Raw genomic sequence first — 26684 nt, 5'->3', positions numbered from 1 at the left:
TGTTTGGTCCTTCTGAGAGGTCAAATGAAAGGTTTTGTAAGTTTTTTTGAGCTTTTTGGCAGATATTTATGCCAAGAATTCCAGCCATTCAACAAAGACTCGAGAAGGCAGCAAAGACAACATTGGAATCTTTCGAGTGATCCGCTCGGTTTGCAATTACAAAAGTCTCATGCGGGAATAAATCAGCTCCTTTGTGAAAACAAAGAGTGAAAGTTAAAAGTATAATTAGTCAAACTTCTACTATTCACTTTAATTAATTTTTTTTTTATTTTAGAGTCTTTACACTCCACTTGTGAAATAAAAAGTGCTCATTAGTACTAAATAATGCTTCTAAGACAATTCATGAACAAGTGCTTTCTTACTATTTTGAAAATAGATATAGTAGTTCACAGCACTGTATTTTGAACAAAACACAGTAAACAAAATTGGGAACCAAAATACTACAAGCCCTGATGCTGCTCACAGCTTGGTGATGCTTGCAAGAAATGAGGGGAGTATAAATGATAACGTATATATGCTACAGTTGTGGTCAGAATTTTACATACAGTGACATGAATGTCATCTTAAATATGAATGTCATGCCAATATTTGGCCTGTCAGTAATTTCTTTGAACTGTTCTTTTTCTGTGGCAGAATGTACAGCATACAGTGCATCCATCCATTAACTGTAGCCACTTATCCCATTCTACAGGGTCGCAGGCAAGCTGGAGCCTGTCCCAGTAGACTATGAGTGAGAGGCGGGGTACACCCTGGACAAGTCGCCAGGTTATCGCAGGACTGTACAGCAGACATTTTTAATTAATAATAATTAAAAAAAAAAACCCACTAGAATTTGGTGCACAAGTTTTAATTTTCTTTGGGTTTTCTGAAATCAACACAGGGTCAAAATTATACATACAGGGTCAAAAATATACATACAGCACACCTAATATTTGGGTAAAATGTCTCTTCACAAGATTCACCTTGACCGAACAAGCTTCTGGCAGAATTCTGGTTGGATATTTCACGACTCTTCATTGTAGAATTGGTACAGTTCAATTAAATTTGTTTTTTTTTCTTGGTATGGACTCGACTTAAGCGCGGTGCATATATTTTCAATAGGGTTGAAGTCAGGGCTAGTTTTAAGCTTAATGTTAGCCTGCTTTATCCTCCACAACCAGCTCTGATGCATGTTTGGGTTCATTGCCCTGTTGTAACTCCCAAGTCGTGTTTCAAGTTTCTGATGGTTTATGCTGAAGAATTCTGAGGTAGTCCTCCTTCTTCATTATTCCATCCACTTTGTGCAATGAACCAGTTCCATTAGCAGCAAAACAACGCCAGAGCATGATGATCCTACCACCACCACCAGCTGGTACATTGTCCCTCTGTACATGGTGGTCATTGTGGCCAAACAACTCAATCTTTGTCTCATCTGGCCATACAGCTTTCCTCCAGAAGGCTTTTTCTTTGTCCGTGTGGTCAGCTTCAAACTTGAGTTAAGCTTGAAGGTGTCAATTTTGGAGCAGGGGGTTATTTCTTGGATAGCAACCTCTTAGTCCATGGTGATCTGAACTATAGACAGTGATCCATCAGTTTCCAGTTCATGGCAGGGCTGTACCATGGTGTTTCCCAGGTTGTTCCTGACCATCCAAACCAATTTCCTTTTAGCTGAGGGTGACAGTTTGGGTTTTCTTGAAGCAAAGTGGCTTGGCAAAGTGACTACACCTCACAATAACTTTGATACAATTATTTGAACTGATCTTGGAATTTGCAGTTGTTTAGAAATGGCTCCCAGAGACATTTCGGAGTTGTGTAGATCTGCGATCCTCTTTCTCAGATCTGCACTGAGCTCCTTGGACTTTCCCAACTGTGTGTTGGTCAATCCAATGAGTGCTGTAAGCAAACCCTTTTCATGAAGGCACAGAGAAGCTACCAGCTGTCGTCAATCATGATCACTAACAGGAAGTTAAGAGACCTCGACCTTGGCAAGATAAGAGATATTTTGGAAGTTTCAGCAACTTTGAATTAATAATCTAAGTGAGCATATGTAAATTTTTGACCCTGTATGTATAATTTTGAGCCTGTGTTGATTTCAGAAAACCCAAAGAAAATTAAAACTTGTGCACCAAATTCTAGTGTTTTGTTTATTTTTATTTTTTGTTTTTAATTAAAGATGTATGCTGCACATTCTGCCACAGAAAAAGAACAGTTCAAATAAATTACTGAAAGCCCAAATATTGGCAGGACATTCGTATCCAAGATGACATTCATGTCACTGTATGTAAACTTCTGACCAGAACTGTATATTTACTGTATGGACATTGTATCAGAAAACAATTTTATTTATAAGCAGTAGCCACATGTACCCATAGGGTACCGATTTTTTTTTTAAATTATGTGCAATGTGAAACTAAACCTCATCATAAACCAAGCAAAAGAATCAGTTTCCCTGTGATTCAGACTCAAACTGAATCAAGCAGACTAATATGTACAAAAGTACCCTTGGAGGTAAAGCTTCAGAAAGTAAATGAATTTTGGTTAAATTCTGTTTAATGAATAGAAAGTAATGAAGAGAGCTGAGCCCTATTCACCATCAGCATGACTCACTGTCCTTTGCAAAGTAAAACTATTTTTCCTCAGTAGATCAATGTACACCCTCCCCCTTTCCTACTTAAGTGGGTTTGAGTACCTGAAGGGCTTGCAGTCGATTCTCCGAAACGTCCTCTATCTCTGTGAAAGAACTCACTTCTTCCGTTTTTATCACCAACCATGTTTGGAAATCGTGAACTCGGCTTTGGTACTGCTGGTGCTCTTCTGCAACTTTCTGCACCAGAGCGAGTCTGTCCTGCAAATCAGTAACAACAAGCACATGATGACCTTCAGAAACAAGAAAAAAATCCACTAAAAGAGTTTTTTTTTCAGTCAGATGTATGAATAAGTGGATCTTCTTTTGCACTGAAAATGAAGCACATCACAGTAAGTCATATAATAGTAAAGGATTATTTATTTCATTTTGTAATGAATGCTGCTGCGAAACCACAGTGATCTGGTATGAAACGTGTTCAGACATGAATGCATAAAAGAAACGAGACAACTGAAGGATCGGATGAGACTGTATTCTTTATCTAACATTCCAAAAATGATTCACTGGCTTAACAGAAGAGATTTAGCACACAAGGTACTGTAATGTTCGCATACACATGATGCTTTATTTTTAAATACTACAAATAACTAGAAGAGATGAATCATCTTTTACAAAAGAAAAATTACAAATCATTTAACTCTTTATATATGATATAGTTAAGGGCAGTAATAGCTCAAGCCATTGATGAATAATTAAATAAAACTCTTTGGGGACTTGGTGTTCTAGGAAAATAATCAGCGATTATATTACCACAATCTATTTTGTGTAATCTAGTTCCTTATCACAGCATATCCTGAAGTGTTTTATTCCCTCCCTCCCTCCTTTCTTTTTTTAGTTCATGTGAAGCATCCTTTGTACAAGTCCCCTGTGTAAGTTGTAGCTACAATGGTGCTTGAAAGTTTGTGAACCCTTTAGAATTTTCGATATTTCTGCATAAATATGACCTAAAACATCATCAGATTTTCATACAAGTCCTAAAAGGAGATAAAGAGAACCCAGTTAAACAAATGAGACAAAATTATACTTGGTCATTTATTTATTGAGGAAAATGATCCAATATTACATATCTGAGAGTGGCAAAAGTATGTGAACCTCTAGGATCAGCAGTTAATTTGAAGGTCAAATTAGAGTCAGGTGTTTTCAATCAATGGGATGACAATCAGTGTGAGTGGGCGCCCTGTTTTATTTAAAGAACAGGGATCTATCAAAGTCTGATCTTCACAACACGTTTGTGGAAGTGTATCATGGCACGAACAAAGGAGATTTCTGAGGCCCTCAGAAAAAGCGTTGCTGATACTCATCAGGCTGGAAAAGGTTATAAAACCATCTCTAAAGAGTTTGGACTCCACCAATCCACAGTCAGACAGATTGTGTACAAATGGAGGAAATTCAAGACCATTGTTACCCTCCCCAGGAGTGGTCGACCAACAAAGATCACTCCAAGAGCAAGGCGTGTAATAGTCGGCGAGGTCACAAAGGACCCCAGGGTAACTTCTAAGCAACTGAAGGCCTCTCTCACATTGGTTAATGCTCGTGAGTCCACCATCAGGAGAACACTGAACAACAATGATGTGCATGGCAGGGTTGCAAGGAGAAAGACACTGCTCTCCAAAAAGAGCATTGCTGCTCGTCTACAGTTTGCTAAAGATCACGTGGACAAGCCAGAAGGCTATTGGAAAAATGTTTTGTGGACGGATGAGTCCAAAATAGAACTTTTTGGTTTAAATGAGAAGTGTTATGTTTGGAGAAAGGAAAACACTGCATTCCAGCATAAGAACCTTATCCCATCTGTGAAACATGGTGGTAGTAGTATCATGGTTTGGGCCTGTTTTGCTGCATCTGGGCCAGGGCGGCTTGTCATCATTGATGAAACAATGAATTCTGAATTATACCAGCGAATTTTAAAGGAAAATGTGAGGACATCTGTCCATGCACTGAATATCAAGAGAAGGTGGGTCATGCAGCAAGACAACGACCCTAAGCACACAAGTCGTTTTACCAAAGAATGGCCAAGTCAAAGTCCTTACTTTTAATCCAATCAAAATGTTGTGGAAGGACCTGAAGCGAGCAGTTTGTGTGAGGAAACCCACCAACATCCCAGAGTTGAAGCTGTTCTGTACAGATGAATGAGCTAAAATTCCTCCAAGCCGATGTGCAGGACTGATCAACAGTTACCGGAAACATAGTTGCAGTTATTGCTGCACAAGGAGGTCACACCAGATACTGAAAGCAAAGGTTCACATATTTTAACCACTCACAGATATGTAATATTGGATCCTTTTCCTCAATAAATAAATGACCAAGTATAATATTTTTGTGTCATTTGTTTAACTGGGTTCTCTTTATCTACTTTTAGGACTTGTGTGAAAATCTGATGCTTTAGGTCATATTTATGCAGAAATATAGAAAATTCTAAAGGGTTCACAAACTTTCAAGCACCACTGTGTGTGTATATATAATGTGTGTGTGTGTATGTGTGTGTACACACACACACACACACACACACACACACACACACAGTGGTGCTTGAAAGTGCTTTTAGCTGTTCTTGTTTCTTTTAAATACATGATACACCATTTTGTTTTTCTCTACTCACGGTATATGAGCAGATAGCCTCGTAGTAGAGTAGCCAATCAGAGCGTGCGATTGCTTTCATATCCAGTGAATGTGGATAGAATAATGTTTTTGTGGCTCATATAGAGGCTGTAGTCACTATGTCATCGTGTTGTAAGAACGTAAGAATGATTGTAACAAGCATGCACTGCGCATGTGCATACATAAGTTCCGATTAAAATGGCCGGTGAGTGTATATAATTCGGTTCACCATTCGAAATAAATGGACTAGATGAAAGAAATCGCTTTCAGACATGTTTATGCTTATTACTGAGGGAAAGTGCGTTCCTATTTTAAAATATACTCCAGGTTGTCCCCCTTTCCTCGCCTTCTTCAGCCAGTGGTCCCATGTGCGATATAGATGTGACGCACTTCCGAGTTGTTACAGGAAGTTGTCGAAAAGACTATTGAGACCACTGAGCTCTAGCGCCAGGCCATTTCCAGGAAATAAGAGTTTCGGTCATGGCGACAGTGTGTGTATGCCAGCTTCGGTTCGGAGGCTTCAGTTTAAAAAACTGTAAGCAGTAAGAGTAGAATAATATAAAAGTACAGACACTTGGTATATTTTATTTCTGTGATTTTTAAATTGTTTGTTTTTGGATTACGCTTCATTTTTGGCTACTGCTTCACAGAGTAAATATATGCTATATTTGCTGTATGGACATGGTATCAGAAAACTATTTTATTTATAAGCAGTAGCCACATGTACCCATAGGGTACCTATTTTTTAGTTGTATTCTACTATACTGTAAGAAGGCGTGGCTCCACTTGGGAATGAAGTGATTGACAGCCCTGGCTAATCATTTCAATGATTTTAATCACGTCAATGTCAGTGAATTTCCAGTTCATGTGATAAATGTCCTTCCTGGACACATCCGTATTAAAGAAATATCTCCAGCTGAAACTGTTCAAGTAAGAAAGAGAATTTGAGGAAGGAATCATATTCATTTGATCATTTCTACCTCTGTATATTGGATGGAGGGGGCGTGGCTACAACAGGAGTGGGTGTACCTGACTTCGACTTCCAAATTTGACAACATGGCAGAGGAATTTTGGCTTCGTTCCTATCGAATAGGAGGAAACGGAGCCATGTTTTCTACAGTCGATGATATAAACCCTGTGATTTGTCTTGCAGCTGGAACTACTCTCAGAGCTGCTGTTATTGGAAATTAATCACCACCTTGTGGCCAACAGCATTTTAAAAATCCTCAATTTCCTTCCTTTTCCAAACAAATTCAAAAATCTTTTCTGTTTTCCTGACTGCCTGAAGGTTACCTCTGCCCTGGTGCGGGCGTTGTTGTATGCCTCCTGAAGTGTGTTCTGAGCGTGCTCGTCCACGCTGGGGTCCTGGGTGCGGTTATAAAGTGCAGAGGCCTCATCCAGAAGGCGCTCTAACAGTGGCACCTGGGCCTTTACGTCACTGCAGATCACGCGGTGATGCTCTACCTGCCACAGCTTCTCCCTCAGACCCAGCTGCAGCTCCAGCTGAGGCTCCACCAGCCGCTGCAGCTTAACCAGCCACATACTGAACTCCTCATGGGCCTTCAGGTACTCGCTCCAGTGCAACCACACCCACTCGATACGGCTACAGTAGAAACAATACCAAAGACACATGATAAGTCATGAACAACAGTTTTAACTGGACGCCATGAGTATCAGTCTTTAACAAGAAAGGGTATAATTTCACTGACATTCTGAACTCATTATGGACTTCATATACAGCTTGTAATGCTAAATACCACACACACACACACACACACACACACACACACACACACACACACACCAAAGTCTGATAGGTTTTACTTGACGTGATGTATACTGATATGTCCATTTACAGGATTAAGTTTGCATGAGTATGGTCACAAATGTATGTTGGGAACAGTGGGCTTTATATTTTTTAATCATAAATAAATAAATAAATAAAATACAAAATAACACGAAGTGCTATATTACACAAGGCTGACTAATAAGGATAGAAGCCATATTGTTAAATTAAACCAAATACGTATTGATTAATGTAATAATTACAACTAGGACGACAAACTACTTTTTGTTACGGCAAAAAAGCAAACAAACAAAAACTTTCACACTACGTTCATACTGCAGGCTGAAGTGACTCAAATCCAATTTTTTCGCCCATATGTGACCTGTAGCCGATCTTTTATTGACAATATGAACGACACAGATCCGATTTTTTCAAATCCGACCCAGGCCGTTTGGATATGTGGTCCTAATTCCGATTCCTATCCGATCTTTTCATATGCGACTTCAGTCTGAACCGCCAGGTCGCATTCATCCGACTTACACGTCATCAACAAGCCACAAACGTCACTATTCTGCGCTGAAGTAGGCGGCGGGTCTCTCAAAAAAAGTTACAACAACATGGCTTTGATGTTCCTTTGAACGGAGGTTGCAGTCACTACCCCGCAGAACGCCTGAGCCAAAACCCTTGCCCTCTTCCTTCTCAACCTCCTCCTTAACATCAGGCTATTGTGCATGTTCTGGCTCCGTCGCAACAACAACTGCATCATCGCCAGGTACTCCATGCTGGCTACTGTCAGACACAGGAAACTTTAGGTTACTTCCGTAAACACTGGCCATGCTCACTGCGTGTGACGTCGTCCACATTTTCTAGCCATTTTTTTTTCATCACAGGGCCAACACACACTCATATACACACCCACGGGCAATCTAGAGTAGCCATTTGAGTGAGGAAATCCATGCAGGCATGAGGAGAACATGCAAACTCCACACAGAAAGGCCCCAGCTGGCCGTGGGGCTCGAACCCAGAACCCCACACAGTGACAACACCGCTACACCACCTGCTACATGCAGATAATTTAGAATGGTGTGTCCAGAAAATCCAACTGAAGCAGCTGCAGAACCTGAATCTGAATATGTGGAATAAACTTTCCCCAAAAAGTTGGAATAAAGCCCATGCCCAGGATTTAGGCCAAAGTATGATATCACTGATGCATTTACAGTATATATGAGGAGATACAAACTATTCAGTATGTATAGCTATGGACCTTTTACGTAACTTGGCAACAAGTGGCCACTGGGAAGGCGAGTTGCAAACCGTGGTTGGACCCCGCAGATCGCCAGTTGCATCTCTCTCTCTCTCTCTATATTATATATATATATATATATATATATATATATATATATATATATATATATATATTAGTGCTGTCAAAGTTAACGCGATAATAACGCGTTAACGCGATCTCAATTTAACGCGATTAAAAAAAATAGTGCCGTTAACACAAATTCTAATTTGGCCCTGCAAGTCACCCGTAGTTCCTGTTGAGGCTTGTCACGCGCTGCTTCAATAAGAGTACGTGTGAGTGATGGAGAAAGGCATAGACATATAAACACCCTCGCCGCCATATTGGATGGGGCAAAGTGGAGATTCTTCAACCGTCTCTGGACAGTAGCCGAGAATAAAGATGCCTCATTCATGTGCTGCGTTTAACTGTACCAACAGGTTTACCGTCCAAACGAGATCACATGGGATTACCTTTCACAGGTGAGACTGGAAAAATAATTTTCAATACTGTTCCTTCAGTCTTCAGTTTCCCAGCTCATCTCCACCGGGTAGGTGTATAGTTATAAGCAGTGAGAATTAGAGAATACAGTGCCACACTATGATGAACGTTTTTGAACGTATGATGAATCTTTTTATTTTTGTTATTTGTTTTTTTCTTCTTTTATGGCAAATACTTCTCTTCAAAAGAAACTAATGAAGAGTAAAATAAAACATTTTTTTTATTTTCACAGTGATATGCACTTTATTTTTCATCCCTTGGTTTTCTCATCTAATATGGAAGTTATGGATGTCAGTGGCTGTGACAAGACGTGTTATGCTCTGCAATAAAAAACAAACAAACATTGGTACAAAGCAAGCCCATTCACTTTTTTATGCTGATAAGAGAATTACAATGGTTTTTCATGTGACAAAAATGTGCGATTAAATTGCGATTAATCGCGAGTTAACTATGACAGTCGTGACATTAATCGCGATTAAATATTTTAATCGCTTGACAGCACTAATATGGCATATCAGGTGAAAATTCAATCCAAATTGCTTGACTCTGCTCTCACTGAATTCAGAATTGAATACAGAACAACATACTTTTTACAGAATTAAAATGTTTATCTGTTCTTGAGATATTACAAATCAAAGATTGAAAAAAAAAACAGCCAAATTTTTAATTTTTAGAAAACTGCTGTAATATTATGTATTTTTATCACATGGTCCAAAATGGGCCTCATTAATCAATGAGATCAAATGTTTTTTTCTTGATAACTTTTTTATTTTTCCAAGATATTTACATGGAAATTGGCAAGCACATAGACGGTTGTATACTGAATACAAAGTTTGAAAAATTAGTGAAAAACTATTGTGCAAATTAATCTTTAATTTGTATTAATTATGCTAATTAGGTAAAAATTTTAAATCTGTACACTCAGTAAAAAAGTAATGAAAGATTATTTCTAATACCCTCTTTGTGCACTGTAGGCCTTTGTATTTCTCAAAAGTAGGGCCTACTAGTGTTTACATTAAAGAATATAAATAATAATATTCACAGCTTTCCAGGTGAACCTCGAAAAAAAACTGTCTGATCCACATCCAATAAACAATTCACATTAACTGAATTGAAATTGACACTCACGTTTCTGACTTCTGTTGTTTTGCTTTTTTTAAATCTCATTCCAACCACTAAGATCTCAATATTTTTCATCAAAGCAATGACAGTTATATTCTAAAATAGCTATTTATTTATGTATTTGATTTGATTTGAAAAAACAAGTAGGTAAAGCTATGAAAAAATCACTTCAAAGTCTCCCGTGAAGCATAACATCAAAACTAGCTGACGAAAAATTTTGCTGGATACATCATCAGAAATAGTGAGAGCGAGAGAACATCCCTATAAACGTTATCTGATTGATATTCACAAGTAATCCAGTCAGAAACCGATCAGGAGAGAGAGAGAGAGAGAGCCTGACCACATTCCCGTGACTCAAAAAGCACCGTCAGTTTCCCAACATCACGCAAGCAGAAAGTTTTTACTCTGTTGTACCAAATTCAACCTGCCGTTACTCCCAAAGTATTGAACAGATCTTAACGACATAAATTTCTTTGGAAAGCAGAGATTATAAGCTTTTTAATGAGAGGATTCATGATAGAAAATATTCAAGAGTTCAGCAATGACAGGTTTGGAAACTTAGATGAGCGTCTGCATGCACAATTTTCACAGCACGGCCAGTGAGCATCTGATATACCTACACACACACACACACACACACCGATCAGATAAAATATTAAAAACACTGACAGGGAAAGTGAATGACATTGATTATGTCATTACAATGGCACCTGTTCAAGAGGTGGGATATATTTGGCAGCAAGAGAACAGTCAGTTCTTGAAGTTGATGTGTTGGAAGCAGGAAAAATGGGCAAGTGTCAGGATCTGAGTGACTTTGACAAGGACCAAATTGTGATGGCGAGATGACTGGGTCTGGCATTTACAAAATGCCATATCTTGTAGGGTGTTCCTGGTATGCAGTGGGTAGTATGCATAGTATGTGGGGTGTTCCCAGTATGCATGGGTGCCAAAGACTCACTGATTCGCATGGGCCACGAAGGCAAGCCCATATGGTCCTATCCCAGAGAAGAGCTATTGTAGCACAAACTGCTGAAAACGTTAATGCTGACACCTTTCGGTTTTAGCCAGCGTTAACTTTTTCAGCAGTTTGTGCTCCAATAGCTCTTCTGTGACCATTGCATACTGGGAACACCCCACAAGAACACCCCACTTTAACTTATTTGCTCACGTTTTGAAAATATAAAATCATACATATTGTATTGGTCTTTATCCCAACTTCATTTCTTAGCTCTCAGAATAGACAGATAACACATCAGCTATCCAAACTAAACATTTCTGGGTGTGCTTTAATGTGCGTTATAAAACAAAGATTACTGATCAGCTTTATTTTCTGCTGCTTTTACTGAACACATTTTTATAACTCAGTGTCATAATAAACTGCCATTTTGTTAAACTTTGTTGCTTTGCCTTGTTTATAACTTTTTATATTACAAATAAGGCGGCACGGTGGTGTAGTGGTTAGCGCTGTCGCCTCACAGCAAGAAGGTCCGGGTTCGAGCCCCGTGGCCGGCGAGGGCCTTTCTGTGCGGAGTTTGCATGTTCTGTCCGCGTGGGTTTCCTCCGGGTGCTCCGGTTTCCCCCACAGTCCAAAGACATGCAGGTTAGGTTAACTGGTGACTCTAAATTGACCGTAGGTGTGAATGTGAGTGTGAATGGTTGTCTGTGTCTATGTGTCAGCCCTGTGATCACCTGGCGACTTGTCCAGGGTGTACCCCGCCTTTCGCCTGTAGTCAGCTGGGATAGGCTCCAGCTTGCCTGCGACCCTGTAGAACAGGATAAAGCGGCTACAGATAATGAGATGAGATATTACAAATAGCCAAAGTAGTTTCGAACTCTAATCCTATTCTGGATCAGTTAGAAAGTGAGGTTTTACTCATATATATATATATATATATATATATATATATATATATTTAATTTTATTTCCTAGTTAAAAGTTCAAATGATTAAAATTTATAATTAATGAGACTGATTATCAAATGAAACAGATCAAGTGAGTAGAATTATAGCACAGCATCTACATTAGTGTTGTGTACCTTTCATTTCAAATGCTCTCAAATATGTAAGAAGGCATATTTAAGTCATAATTAGATAATTATTTGTTATAAAACATTATTATTATTATTATTATTATTGCACCGTGGAAATCTAGTGAGGGAAAGAAAAAAATCAGACTGCAAACAGCATTCACTGTAACGCGGATATGTCAGGAAATTTTAATATGATGTCAAAAGGTACAAAGTTCAGGTCCATACCTGTGGCAGTGGATGATGTAGGTAGACGTCTCCTCCCACAGAGTCTTAAGTTCTTTAAGTTTGGAGTGAGTCTGGTTCTTCAGCTCCTCATCTCCGTTCTTGATGAGAGCATCTGCAGCCACCAGGACCACATCCATTTTCATCCGGCCCTCCTGCTCCGACTCGTGGATTTTCTTCAGGATAAAGCATTAGCTGACTGATTAAACTGCACCCACGGGGTGGTGTGTTTTTAATATTCACTTAAGACATCATAAAACATGGAAAGATTGAATACTGCATCTCCCGTACGGAATAAAGGATAAGTCCAAAGCCCATAATCTGCTAATCAAGTGCTGAGGGAGCGAAGGAGGACTTGGCAGGAGACTTTCGTCACATGGATGGAGTAGTGAAAGAAACAAATATTTATGCAACCTATTTACACATCACAGCATGCAAATTAAGTTAAAATTCAAGTAATGTAAGGTCACATCTTGGTCCAGTTCCAAGCAATTAAAATCATGACTTAAGTCGGAATTAAAGGATTTAAGTATTACATCACTGATGCATTTATATTGGAGGAGAATTTATATCTTTATAGATGACAAGAATGAGTTACTATCATAAAACCAGAGGTGGACAGTAACAAAGTACACTTGCTTGAGTACTTGAGTACTTGAGTATTAATTTTTTTGGCAACTTATGACTTTAACTTCACTACATTTGAAAGACAAATATCATACTTTTTACTCCACTACATTTCTATCAAGGTCCTCATTACTCATTACTATGAAGCAGCTTTGAAAGAGATGTTTTTTTCTTTTCTTTTCTAAAACGTGATTAATTTTTTCACAGGTGACTCTGAGACAGCCTATCAGTAATCACTAGGGTCACGTCTCGTCCACAGACTGTATAAAATCAAGATCAATGATTTCTCAGCAGCATTATTTAACCCGATCAGTTGATGGCAGAATGGAAGGAGGTGGTTCTTCTGGGGAATGCACGCACTCATGGCTATAGCTAGAACCCATGTTTCAGTTTTCTGAAAGGAATAAAAAGTTGTTTTGTTTTAAATGTTTGCTTTGTTTGCCAAAAACAGAGCACATCATGGCCTACAAAAACTCGCCGTCCAACCTGCAGGGGCATATTGAGGGATATAAACGTTTTATTCCAAGAGAAAGCTTGCAGTGAAGTTGTCTGTGCTTTTAGAGCTAGCGATAATGTTGCAATAGCTATGCAATCTGGTTAGTCAAATGATTTTCTATGGATTTTCCCACCGAGTTGCCATAGCCTTGTCCATGGCTAACATTAACACATAGCGAGTTAACTTGGACACTGTTAGCATGTAAAAACGGAGTTACGCTAACATGAATAACGTTAACTTATCTGAATTGCTTTCAGAAATGTTTTAGCATAATATTGCCAAATAAACAAAATGTAGAAATCTTTCTTTTCTAGTAACGTTCGTGACCCAATATGATTTTGAGTTTGAAAAGATTTTGCGAGCATGTCAGGTGGAGCTTCACTGACTAGTTAGCTTAACATTAACCCCTTGGCTGCCACCCATAATTAACTGTAATGGGCTGGGCATATAGGACAAAAATAGGTCAAAATTGGGATATTTTGATAATCTTTCTCTAACTTGTTCGGAACTTTATATTTTTAATATTTGTATAGAAAAATCACAAAAAAACACTGTTGTAGAGTAAAACTAACTTTAGTAATCAAAAACAACTTCAAAAACATCCAAACCCCCCCAAGGCAATGGGTCTTGTCAATGAGAACCTGTCCATAAACATGAATTACTAGTACTTGAAAACACAATGTACACCAAGTATTCCAAGTTACTGAGTACCATTTTTATGACAGTCTTTGGTATGACCCAATCATGAATAGAACTCACAATCTCCCAATTGAGAGGCAGACACGCTAACCACTAAGCCAACTCACAGTAATTTGCCACTGTGAAGTAAAAGTAATGTGCCATGTAAGGTACAGCATACGTCATAAGGCACAGCGGTAAAAGATTTCATGATGTACGTGACTCGTCCAAGGGCAATGAAGGGGTTAAACCACCATGATTCCACAGGCAGAGTCATATGTGCATGAACACATACACTTGCGTGCACGTACACACATGCATGCACACACACACACACGAGACCTGTGAGATGGACAGTATTTTACTAGTCAGTCACAACAAATTGCTGGAATTTTTTGTTTCGATGTCAGATGATCTTGCACTTTTTTGTCTTGCTTAAAGCAGTGTTGCTGTTGAGCAGTTATTAAGCTCAAGGTGCAGACCTGGGTTTTAATCAGGTTGGACTGTCATTTTTATTTTCTGAGCAAGCTGCACTTACAGCTATTCCACTGTCTTCCTGATTAACATACACATGCATGTGTGCACACTGCCACAGCTGGGTCAGAACACTACCATGCTACTTTGTGGGGGTGGGGAGGAGTGTTACAATTTTTAAAAAAAATTTAAATGACGATGGTTTTTTTTCAGTTGTCTTTCATTTTGTAACGTTCTACCAGGTGTTTATTCTACAGGTTCTACAAGTTAGTCAGTGAATCCAGTCAGTTGCTTCAGAGGCATTAGGTTTTGTAAGCGTTGTGGCAATAATACAGCAATGCGTTGACAGAAAATGTACTTTTAATACTTAAGTATTTTTAAAAGCAAGTACTTCAGTACTTTAACTTAAGTAAAAATTTGACTGTACAATTTTCATTTGTATCGGAGTAACATTTGACCCGTGGGATCTGTACTTTGACTTAAGTAATGAAGTTGGGTACTTGGTCCACCTCTGCATAAAACTTATTAGTACCAGAGGTGGACAAAGTACCCAACTTCATTACTTAAGTCAAAGTACAGATCCCACTGGTCAAATGTTACTCCGATACAAATGAAAATTGTACAGTCAAATTTTTACTTAAGTTAAAGTACTCAAGTACTTGCTTTTAAAAATACTTAAGTATTAAAAGTACATTTTCTGTCAACGCATTGTTGTATTATTGCCACAATGCTTACAAAACCTAACGCCATAACCAAAGGCAGGAATGTGAATTCACAAAATGAACGCATGCTGTGCCATCATGGTAGTTTAACGTTAAGCTAGCTAGTCAGTGAAACTCCACCTGACATGCTAGCAAATTCTTTTTAAACTCGAAATCATATTGGGTAGCTAACGCTACTAGAAAAGAAAGATTTCTACATTCTGTTTATTTGGCAAGATTATGCTAAAACATATTTCTGAAAGGACTTCAGATACGTTAACGTTATTCATGTTAGCGTAACTCCATTTTTACATGGCAACTAACAGTGTCCAAGTTAACTCGCTATGTGTTAACGTTTGCCATGGATAAGGCTATGGCAACTTGGCGGGCAAATCCATAGAAAGTCATTTGACTAACCAGACTGCATAGTTATTGCAACATTATCGCTAGCTCTAAAAGCAAGGACAACTTCATTGCAAGCTTTCTCTTGGAATAAAACGTTTACATACCTCAATATGCTTCTGCAGGTTGGACGGCAAGTTTTTGTAGGCTGTGATGTGGTTCGTTTTCGGCAAACAAAGCAAACATTTAAAATGAAACAAATCTTTAATCCTTTCAGAAAACTGAAACATGGGTTCGACGTATGGCCCTGGGGGCATGTATTCCCCAGAAGAACCGCCTCCTCCCATTCCGCCATCAACCGATTGTGCTCAAATAATGCTGCGGAGAAATCATTGATCTTGATTTTATACAGTCTGTGGATGTGACATGACCCTAGTGATCACTGATAGGATGTCTCAGTGTCACCTGCGAAAAAATCAATCACGTTTTAGAAAAGAAAAGAAAAAACATCCACGTTCAAAGCTGCTTCATAGTAATGAGGACCTTGACAGAAATGTAGTGGAGTAAAAAGTACGATATTTGTCTTTCAAATGTAGTGAAGTTAAAGTCATAAGTTTCCAAAAAAAATAATACTCAAGTAAAGTACGGATACTCAAAAAGTGTACTTAAGTACAGAACTCAAGTAAATGTACTTTGTTATTGTCCACCTCTGATTAGTACGCATGGCTATGGACCCTTCATGTAACTTCACAACAACTGACTAGTGAGTTGGGAAGGCTACTTGCAAATACTGCTTGGACCCTGCAGATCACTGCTTGTGGCGATATTTAGGGCCCGAGCCCTATGGGCGAAGGCCCTATTGTTCTTGTAAGAGTTCACTATTATTAGGGCCCGAGCCCTATAGGGCGAAGGCCCTATTGTTCTTGTAAGAGTTCACTATTATTATTCTTCCGTCTTCTTCTTTATTTTTCTCCGCTGTTGGGCCATTTTCGGGGCGCTTGCCATGGGCGAAAACGCGCGAAATTTGGCGCCACTTCCGAGAATTGCCACCGCTACTCAGAACCAAAAGCCCACACTTGGCCGGGGCTCAGGGCCTCTATAGCGCCCCCTAAGTCGTTGTGATTTTGGCATCCCGCATTAAGGTGCCTGGTTGCCATATAGTTTGTAGTAGTGGCATGCCATTTGGTGTGCATATGTATCTCACTAAGCCGGACAAAAATGTAATGCCAATGCATTAGCCACGCCCAACAGGAAGTGAGGTAATTTCACTTTTGTGTGAAATGCATGGCCACGAAGACGGCGCAACTCCTCCTAGACCGTTCATAGGAATGTCACCAAAATTGATACACATCATCTACAGACATGGCTGACAAAAGTTACTAAATACGTTTCACGTACGATAAACCGTTCAGAAGTTATACGTCAATCAATTTAAACTTCAAAATTTTACATGCTAAAAAATTCATAACAAATCTTCTAATTGCTCAACACTGCTCATACTTCACACGCTAATCACTCATTGGGCTTCTGACATGTTACCCAATTTCTGTGATATTTTGCCACTGGGGGCGCTATTTTTGGGCAAAAAATCCAATCTTTCCTCAAACTTAGTCAAACTTCACGGCCACCCTCTTTCTACCTCCCATGTCATGTATACCACATTTTGGGAATTTTCATCCATGGGGGGCGCTGTTTTTGGCCGACGCAATTTCTCCAAAACGGGTTTTTGGTAAATAATTCCATAATGCTTTTCCTTCACACCACTACCTTGTGATAGTGCGTTGCTGTTGTGGACACTTATTTTTCCATCTCATAATCACTCATGTACAGCATAGCGCCACCTACTGACATGGGAAAAAACAAAAAATTTATTCTTCAAAAATCTATATCTCATCTTCTGTTTACTCAATTGTCATCAAACTTCATACGCAAACTCTTCATAGCTCACCTGACAGGTACGCCAAATTTTGTGCACTTTCGCCCCTGGGGGTGCTGGTTATGGCAGAAATGATATTGCAGCTTCTGATTTGTCAAACTTGGCAAGCAAACTCTTTACAAGACCCTTTTTGGGGCGCTTGCCATGGTCGACATCGCACGAAATTTGGCTCCTTTTTCTTAGACTCCCACCGCTACTGAGAACCTGAAGCCCAGATCCAGGCGGGCCTCAGGGCCTCTATAGCGCCCCCTAACTCATTGTGATTTTGGCCTCCCGCATTAAGGTGCCTGGTTGCCATGTAGTTTGTAGTAGTGGCATGCCATTTGGTACGCATATGTTTCTCACCAAGCCGGACAAAAATGTAATGCCAATGCATTAGCCACGCCCTACAGGAAGTGAGGTAATTTCACTTTTGTGCGAAATGCATGGCCACGAAGACGGCGCAACTCCTCCTAGACCGTTCACAGGAACGTCACCAAAATTGATACACATCATCTACAGACATGGCTGACAAAAGTTGCTAAATACGTTTCACGTAGGTTAAACCGTTCAGAAGTTTTACGTCAATCGTTTTTCAATGCAGAATTTTACATGCTTAAAAATTCATAACAAATCTTCTAATTGCTCAACACTGCTCATACTTCACACGCAAATCACTCATTGGGCTCCTGACATGTGACCCAATTTCTGTGATGTTTCGCCACTGGGGGCGCTATTTTGGGGCAAAAATTCCAATCTTTCCTCAAATTTGGTCAAACTTCACGGCCACCCTCTTACTACCTCCCATGTCATGTATACCACATTTTGGGAATTTTCGTCCATGGGGGGCGCTGTTTTTGGCCCACGCAGTTGCTCCAAAACGGGTTTTTGGTAAATTATTCCATAATGCTTTTCCTTCACACCACTACCTTGTGATTGTACGTTGCTGTTGTAGACACTTATTTTTCCAACTCATAATCGCTCATGTACAGCATAGCGCCACCTACTGACATGGGAAAAACCAAAAAATTTATTCTTCAAAAATCTATATCTCATCTTCTATTTACTCAATTGTCATCAAACTTCATAAGCAAACTCTTCATAGCTCACCTGACATATACGCCAAATTTTGTGCACTTTCGCCCCTGGGGGTGCTGATTATGGCAAAAATGATATTGCAGCTTCTGATTTGTCAAACTTGGCAAGCAAACTCTTTTCAAGACCCTTATTGAGGCGCTTGCCATGGTCGACAACGGACGAAGTGCGAGACCCTATTGTTGCCATGTGTCCAATTCTGTGCTTTGTCGCCATTGTGGGAGTAATGTCTCTTGCCGCAGAAGCTGTGGAAGGTATTTCGCAGGGACGCATGCCCCCGCCCCCCTTGGCGGCTGGCGCGAGGGCCCGTGGAGGCCGCTTGCGGCTTTAATTGTAGTTTATTTTCCATCAAGTCAAGAAATGACAGTTGCATGTTGCAACATCCCAATTTAGTATCCCCTGGCTTCATTAGATTAAACTGTGCACACAATTTACTGTCGACATCCAATATAAAAAAAACAAAACGCAAAACAGTAGTAGGATGTGCTGGATCAAGTGCTACTTTATAACTCAACGAACCAACGACAAGATTAATTTAGTAATGTTCTCATTACAACTAGCATTATTCATGCTAAATTATTCTGGCAAGATGCTAGACTCCTGCTTTATGTTTATTTCATTTGACAGCCAAAAAAAAAAATCCAGGTACCATTCCAGGATTAGGTATGAAGAACTGAAAAATGGGATGGTCTGCCACCAAAGGTTCTATGTTCTAGGTCTAAGTTTGCATTATCAACATATAGCAAAAACAAAATAATTGACCTTGATGTTCCAATAATTTTGGAGGGGACTACGTGCACACACTCACTGGCCACTTTAATATGAACTTGTTCTTGATTCTAAGATCCCTGTTCTTGGCTACAGGAGTGGAACCCAATGTGGTGTTCTGCTGTTGCATGCTGAGATGCTTTTCTGCTCACCACGGTTGTAAAGAGTGATTATATGAGTTACTGTATCCTTCCTTGCAGTTTGAACCAATCTGGCCATTTTCCTCCGACCTCTCTTATCAACAAGGCGTTTGTTTCCACCCACAGAACTGTCACTCACTCAGTGTTTTTTGTTTTTCGCACTGTTCTGTGTAAACTCTAGAGACTGTTGTGTGTGAAAACCCCAGGAGATCAGCAGTTTCTGAAATACTCAAACCAGTCCATCTGGCTCAAACCAACACCCATGCCACAGTGAAAGAAAGTCACACTTTGAGATCGCAATTTTTCCTATTCTGACGTTTGAACATTAACTGAAGCTCTTGATTTGTATCTGCATGATTTGATGCATTGTGCTGCTGTCGAGGGATTAACTGATTAGAGAACTGCAGAAAAGAGCAGGTGGATGGGTGTTCCGAATAAAGTGGCCAGTGAGTGTATATACATTTTTAAATAAATAATGATATGTGCTGTGAAAGCCAGTGAGGGCATGAGCTGGGTCTTTAACCAGTATTTTCTTCATGTCTGTGACCTGCTGTGACACTGATGGTGTCTCGTTCCTGCTCTGGGGGGCCAGTTTTCATGTTCCTTACCCACTGAGCAGGAAGTTATATCATCAGTCCCTGCAATATAACCTCTTCCTGTACTGTTCACTTTGAGGAGTCAGTGGATGTTTTGTTGCACCAAAACCGAGTGTATTTTGGCCGTATTTCTGGCCTTGGCTCCTTTAACAAATCCAGAGCTCTTAGCTGACAAAATTCTCAAACAGCACCAAAAGTAAGAGAGCACAGAAGCTGTGGGGAAAATAACTCTGGTAAAATATGAAATAAGATTTCTGCATTTCCTTTCAGGGAGAAAATGACAAACTCATGCCCGGATTCCTTCCCAATCCTGTCTTTAATAGCTCTAATACTCCCAGTTCCTTGTGATAAGTGATCCAACCATGATCCCTTATCAGTATTGTACCATTGACACATAAGACGACCTGGTACCTTCTTTTTCTATGCCTCAAATCACCAGATTTCAGAAAATGTTCCCGCCTGACTATTCCAGATTTGCTTCATCCTTCCAATGATTAATGTTATTCGTCCAAGTAAATCTCATCTCATCTCATTATCTCTAGCCGCTTCATCCTTCTACAGGGTCGCAGGCAAGCTGGAGCCTATCCCAGCTGACTACGGGCGAAAGGCGGGGTACACCCTGGACAAGTCGCCAGGTCATCACAGGGCTGACACATAGACACAGACAACCATTCACACTCACATCTATGGTCAATTTAGAGTCACCAGTTAACCTAACCTGCATGTCTTTGGACTGTGGGGGAAACCGGAGCACCCGGAGGAAACCCACGCGGACACGGGGAGAACATGCAAACTCCGCACAGAAAGGCCCTCGCCGGCCCCGGGGCTCGAACCCAGGACCTTCTTACTGTGAGGCGACAGCGCTAACCACTACACCACCGTGCCGCCCTCGTCCAAGTAAATGGTGGACAAAATTGCACCTTATGTTTGTTAGTTTTTGAGATATAGAGGCATGAATAAGGGGGCATGGCTTGAATTTTATAGTAAATGGTTGTGGCAGCGGGGGCATGGGCAAGCGCCGGTCTGTGACAGGAGGGCGGAGTCAGGGAAGGTAAGTGGCAGAATCACTACACCTGACTGCAATTAACCTGTTTGTGTGTGTCTTCCCAGTGACCGTGCCCTATTTAGGGAGGGAGAGCAGAGAGCAGAGGATCTCTCCCGAACCAGACACCTGATGTGTGTGCGCGTGTGTCTGGCTGTGTGTGTATGTTCCACTGAAAAGTGTAGCAATAAAGCTATTTGTTGAACCTGATCTCTGTCCTGCTGTCCTCTGTGCTCCACCCCTTCATAAGAACTGCTACAGTGGTGCCGAAACCCGGGAGAATTGGAGCACAGCAGCCTAACAACCCCATGGAGTCCTCCCCGTTTGCTGAACTGGTCCACGCCCTCGCCATGGCCCAGCAAAGCCAGCACCAGGTGCTACTCACCCTCCGAAAGGAGCAAGAAGAGCGGTTCGAGGCCCTGGTGTTGGCCCAACAAGAAGATCGAGAGGCGCTCCGGCACCTCCTCGCGTCGGCGGGGTCCACCAGCGCTCCTACCGCGGGCCCGTCTCCCCTCACCGTCACCAAGACGGGCCCGCAGGACGACCCCGAGGCGTTCATCACGCTCTTCGAGCAAGTCTCCGAAGCCTCGGGGTGACCGATGGAGCAGCGCGCGGCGCGCCTCCTCCCCCTGCTATCGGGAGAGGCACAGCTGGCTGCGCTACAGCTCCCCGCCGACCGCCGGCTGGCCTACGCGGACCTCCGCCGGGCCGTCCTCCAGCGCGTGGGGCGCACCCCACAACAGCAGCGCCAGCGCTTCCGTGCGTTGCGCTTAGAGGAAGTCGGCCGGCCGTTCGCGTTTGGCCAGCAACTCCGGGACGCCTGCTGGCGGTGGCTGAGGGCCAACAACCGCGACGCCGAGGGAGTCATCGACCAGGTGGTGCTGGAACAGTTCATCGCTCGCTTGCCAGCAGGAACTGCGGAGTGGGTCCAGTGCCACCGCCCGGCGTCGCTGGATCAGGCAGTCGAGCTGGCGGAGGACCATTTGGCGGCTGTCCCGGCGGCAGGACAGCAGATGGCATCTTCTCTTCTCTCCTCTTCTCTCTCTCTCCTTCCCCCTCCTCCTGTGTCGCATCCTCGCCCCATTCCCCCACCGCGGAGGTGGGGGCCGGCACCACCCCAGCCGGCCCGCCACACCCGCGGTGCCCTCCCATTTCTCCCTTCTGTGTCTGTCTCTCCCCCACCTCAGGTGAGTGAGCCCCGGATCACCGGTGCAGAGGGAAAGCCCGGGCCGGTTTGTTGGCACTGCGGGGAGCCGGGCCACTTTCAACAGCAGTGCACAGCGATGGAGGTGGGCGCGGTGGTTCGGATCCCCGATGCGCCAGAGGCCGCCCTCGATCGGGCCGGAGCGTATCGCATACCGGTGAGTATCCAAGGGGATACATATCAGGCGTTGGTGGATTCGGGCTGTAATCAGACCTCAATTCACCAAAGCCTGGTGCAAAACGAGGCATTGGGGGGAGCACAGGGGGTGAAGGTGTTGTGTGTGCATGGGGATGTTCACAGCTACCCTTTGGTGTCAGTCCACATTTTTTTCTGAGGGGAAAAATTTATAGTGAAGGCGGCGGTTAATCCTCGCCTTACCCACTCTTTGATTTTGGGGACTGATTGGCCGGGATTTTGGGGTTTGATGACGCGCTGAGTAGAGAGTGGGTCCTGCGATTTAGCAGGGGGAGGTCTCGGTGTCACTTTGGCGGGAGCAGCTGTCACACAGCCGTCTACGTCATCTCCGCGTCAGAGTGAGGCGCCCCAGGCTCCTCCTCTCTCTCTCGGGGAATTCCTCGCGGATTTCCCGTTAGAACAATCGCGAGACGAGACTCTGCAACATGCGTTTGACCAAGTGAGAGTAATCGATGGTCAAACGCTCCCACCGAACGCCACCCCGTCCTTCCCCTATTTCTCCATTATGAAGGATAGATTATACCGAGTGACGCAGGACACTCAGACGAAAGAGCAAATCACGCAGCTTTTAATTCCAAAGAGCCGCCGGGAATTGGTATTCCAGGCGGCTCACTTTAATCCCATGGCTGGACACCTAGGGCAGGACAAGACACTAGCCCGAATAATGGCCCGATTCTATTGGCCGGGGATTCGCGGCGATGTTCGTAGGTGGTGTACGGCATGCCGCGAATGCCAGTTAGTAAATCCAGCGGCCATTCCAAAAGCACCTTTGCGCCCTCTTCCATTGATTGAGACCCCGTTTGAGAGAATTGGGATGGATCTCGTCGGGCCATTAGATCAGTCAGCACGAGGGTACCGCTTTATATTAGTTCTGGTGGACTATGCAACGCGATACCCGGAAGCAGTGCCTCTGCGCAATATCTCAGCACGCAGTATTGCAGAGGCACTCTTCCGCGTCATCTCCCGAGTTGGAATCCCGAAAGAGATTCTGACTGATCAAGGCACTACATTTATGTCACAGACACTGCGCGAACTGTATGGGTTATTGGGGATTAAGCCGATCCGCACCAGTGTGTATCACCCACAAACGGACGGTTTAGTGGAACGGTTCAATCGCACCTCAAAAATATCATTAAAAAATTCGTAAGTGAGGACGCACGTAATTGGGATAAGTGGCTCGAGCCCTTGTTGTTCTCAGTGCGAGAGGTTCCCCAGGCCTCCATGGGGTTCTCCCCATTCAAACTATTATATGGGCATAAGCCGCGCGGCATCCTAGACGTGCTGCGGGAAAATTGGGAGGAGGGACCTTCACAAAGCAAGAACGAAATTCAGTACGTTATGGACCTGCGCGCAAAACTCCACACGCTCACCCAACTAACCCAGGAGAATTTGCGGCAGGCCCAGGAACGGCAAGCCCGCCTGTACAACAAGGGTACGCGCCTTAGGGAGTTCACCCAGGGAGATAAAGTACTCGTACTGTTGCCCACTTCGAGCTCCAAATTGATCGCCAAGTGGCAAGGTCCCTTTGAGGTCACACGGCGAGTCGGGGACGTCGACTATGAGGTGAGGCGAACGGACAGGGGTGGGGCGCTACAAATTTACCACCTCAATCTCCTTAAACTCTGGAAAGAGGAGGTCCCCGTGGCGTTGGTGTTGGTGGTTCCGGAGAAGGCGGAGCTGAGGCCAGAGGTTCAAAAAGGGGCATTGACATCACGTACCCCTCCAGTCCCCTGTGGAGACCACCTCTCCCCGATCCAGCTCATGGAGGTCGCCCAGTTGCAGACCGAGTTTTCGGATGTGTTCTCGCCCCTGCCCGGTCGCACTAACCTCATAGAGCACCACATAGAGACGGCCCCGGGGGTAGTAGTGCGTAGCCGCCCTTACAGACTACCCGAACACAAAAAAAAGGTGGTTCGGGAAGAACTTGAGACCATGCTCGAAATGGGCATCGTCGAGGAGTCCCACAGTGACTGGAGCAGCCCGGTGGTCTTGGTACCCAAGGCCGACGGGTCGGTCCGGTTCTGTGTGGACTACAGAAAAGTCAACGCGGTGTCTAAATTCGACGCGTACCCAATGCCTCGTATTGATGAGTTGCTCGATCGACTCGGCACTGCTCACTTTTATTCGACGCTGGATTTGACGAAGGAATATTGGCAGATCCCCTTGACTCCACTATCCTGAGAAAAAAACGGCCTTTTCCACACCGTTTGGTTTACACCAATTCGTCACCCTTCCGTTTGGGCTGTTTGGGGCGCCTGCTACGTTTCAGCGGCTGATGGACAGAGTCCTCCGCCCTCACGCCACCTATGCGGCCGCTTATCTAGATGATATCATCATCTATAGTAATGACTGGCAGTGGCACCTCGAACATCTGAGGGCCGTCCTTAGGTTGCTGAGGCGAGCGGGGCTCACAGCCAACCCAAAGAAGTGTGCGATTGGGCGGGTGGAAGTACGGTATCTGGGCTTCCACTTGGGCAACGGGCAGGTGCATCCCCAAATTAATAAGACGGCAGCGATTGCGGCCTGCCCGAGGCCCAAGACCAAAAAGGGGGTGAGACAGTTCCTGGGGCTGGCTGGCTATTACCGTAGGTTTATACCTAATTATTCGGACGTCACCAGCCCACTGACTGATCTGACTAAAAAGGGGGCACCAGATCTCGTCCAGTGGACGGAGCAATGCCAGTGGGCTTTCTCTGAGGTAAAGGCTGCACTGTGTGGGGGGCCACTTTTACACTCCCCTGACTTTTCTCTCCTCTTTGTGTTGCAGACCGATGCGTCGGACAGAGGGCTGGGGGCGGTTTTGTCCCAGGAGGTGGAGGGGGAGGACCGCCCCATCCTGTACATCAGCAGGAAGCTGTCAGTGCGTGAGGGGCGCTACAGCATGATAGAGAAGGAGTGTCTGGCGATCAAGTGGGTGGTCCTCACCCTCCGTTACTACCTGCTGGGGTGCCCTTTCACCCTCTGTTCAGACCACGCGCCCCTCCAGTGGCTCCACCGCATGAAAGATGCCAACGCGCAGATTACCCGTTGGTATCTGGCACTCCAACCCTTCAATTTTAAGGTGGTCCACAGGCCGGGGGCACAGATGGTCGTGGCGGACTTCCTGAGTCGGCTGCAGGCCGGACAGCCGCCCGGCCTGAGTCGGGCGGTGGGAGTATGTGGCAGCGGGGGCGTGGGCAAGCGCCGGTCTGTGACAGGAGGGCGGAGTCAGGGAAGGTAAGTGGCAGAATCACTACACCTGACTGCAATTAACCTGTTTGTGTGTCTTCCCAGTGACCGCGCCCTATTTAGGGAGGGAGAGCAGAGAGCAGAGGATCTCTCCCGAACCAGACACCTGATGTGTGTGCGCGTGTGTCTGGCTGTGTGTGTATGTTCCACTGAAAAGTGTAGCAATAAAGCTATTTGTTGAACCTGATCTCTGTCCTGCCGTCCTCTGTGCTCCACCCCTTCATAAGAACTGCTACAATGGTAAATATGCAACTGTGGATTTTCAGTTGCAGTATTTAAAGATATATTGTACCTGAGAACAATTCTTGAAAATTTAATCTATCTAGCTTAAACAGTTCAAAAATTATGGCTTATGGAACATCTATCGGCCCCTTGCACTGACATCACATTTATGTTAGCAACCGTCGCTACACTAGACCTGGGGGACAAGCGAACTTTACTGTTCACATACTGAAGCCAAGCGAAGATGTCCGGTGTCTGTAGCTGTTGCCCGAAGAAAACTACAGCTAAAAAAGCTTTACTACCAGATGACTTGGATAAGCTGTCAGAAAGAAGCGAAGTATAGATCTCATCTCATTATCTCTAGCCGCTTTATCCTGTTCTACAGGGTCGCAGGCAAGCTGGAGCCTATCCCAGCTGACTACGGGCGAAAGGCGGGGTACACCCTGGACAAGTCGCCAGGTCATCACAGGGCTGACACATAGACACAGACAACCATTCACACTCACACCTACGGTCAATTTAGAGTCATCAGTTAACCTAACCTGCATGTCTTTGGACTGTGGGGGAAACCGGAGCACCCGGAGGAAACCCACGCGGACACGGGGAGAACATGCAAACTCCGCACAGAAAGGCCCTCGCCGGCCCCGGGGCTCGAACCCAGGACCTTCTTGCTGTGAGGCGACAGCGCTAACCACTACACCACCGTGCCGCCCCGAAGTATAGATATACATGGAAATTAGGGTTTATTAGCGGTTATGATCCGTACAAAATTCCTCGAATCAACTGGCGTGACGGTGCAG

General features: G+C 43.4%; 1 protein-coding gene across 2 annotated transcripts in view; it reads right to left on the bottom strand.

The window, feature by feature from the left end:
• syne3 (spectrin repeat containing, nuclear envelope family member 3) overlaps positions 1-26684 on the bottom strand; it is a 118525-nt gene that overhangs the window by 66392 nt on the left and 25449 nt on the right. For both annotated transcript variants that reach the window (XM_060933694.1, XM_060933695.1), the window contains exons 3-5: positions 12165-12337; positions 6512-6821; positions 2669-2824 (exon numbers count right to left, since the gene is read on the bottom strand). In XM_060933694.1, the coding sequence (XP_060789677.1) occupies positions 2669-2824; positions 6512-6821; positions 12165-12337 (639 nt within the window). The remainder of the gene's footprint in view (positions 1-2668; positions 2825-6511; positions 6822-12164; positions 12338-26684) is intronic.

The sequence above is a fragment of the Neoarius graeffei genome, chromosome 11 (assembly GCF_027579695.1).
Source record: "Neoarius graeffei isolate fNeoGra1 chromosome 11, fNeoGra1.pri, whole genome shotgun sequence".
Taxonomy (NCBI): Eukaryota; Metazoa; Chordata; class Actinopteri; order Siluriformes; family Ariidae; genus Neoarius; species Neoarius graeffei.
The sequence above is the reverse complement of the archived record's forward strand: the minus strand, read 5'-3'. Positions and strand labels throughout refer to the sequence as shown.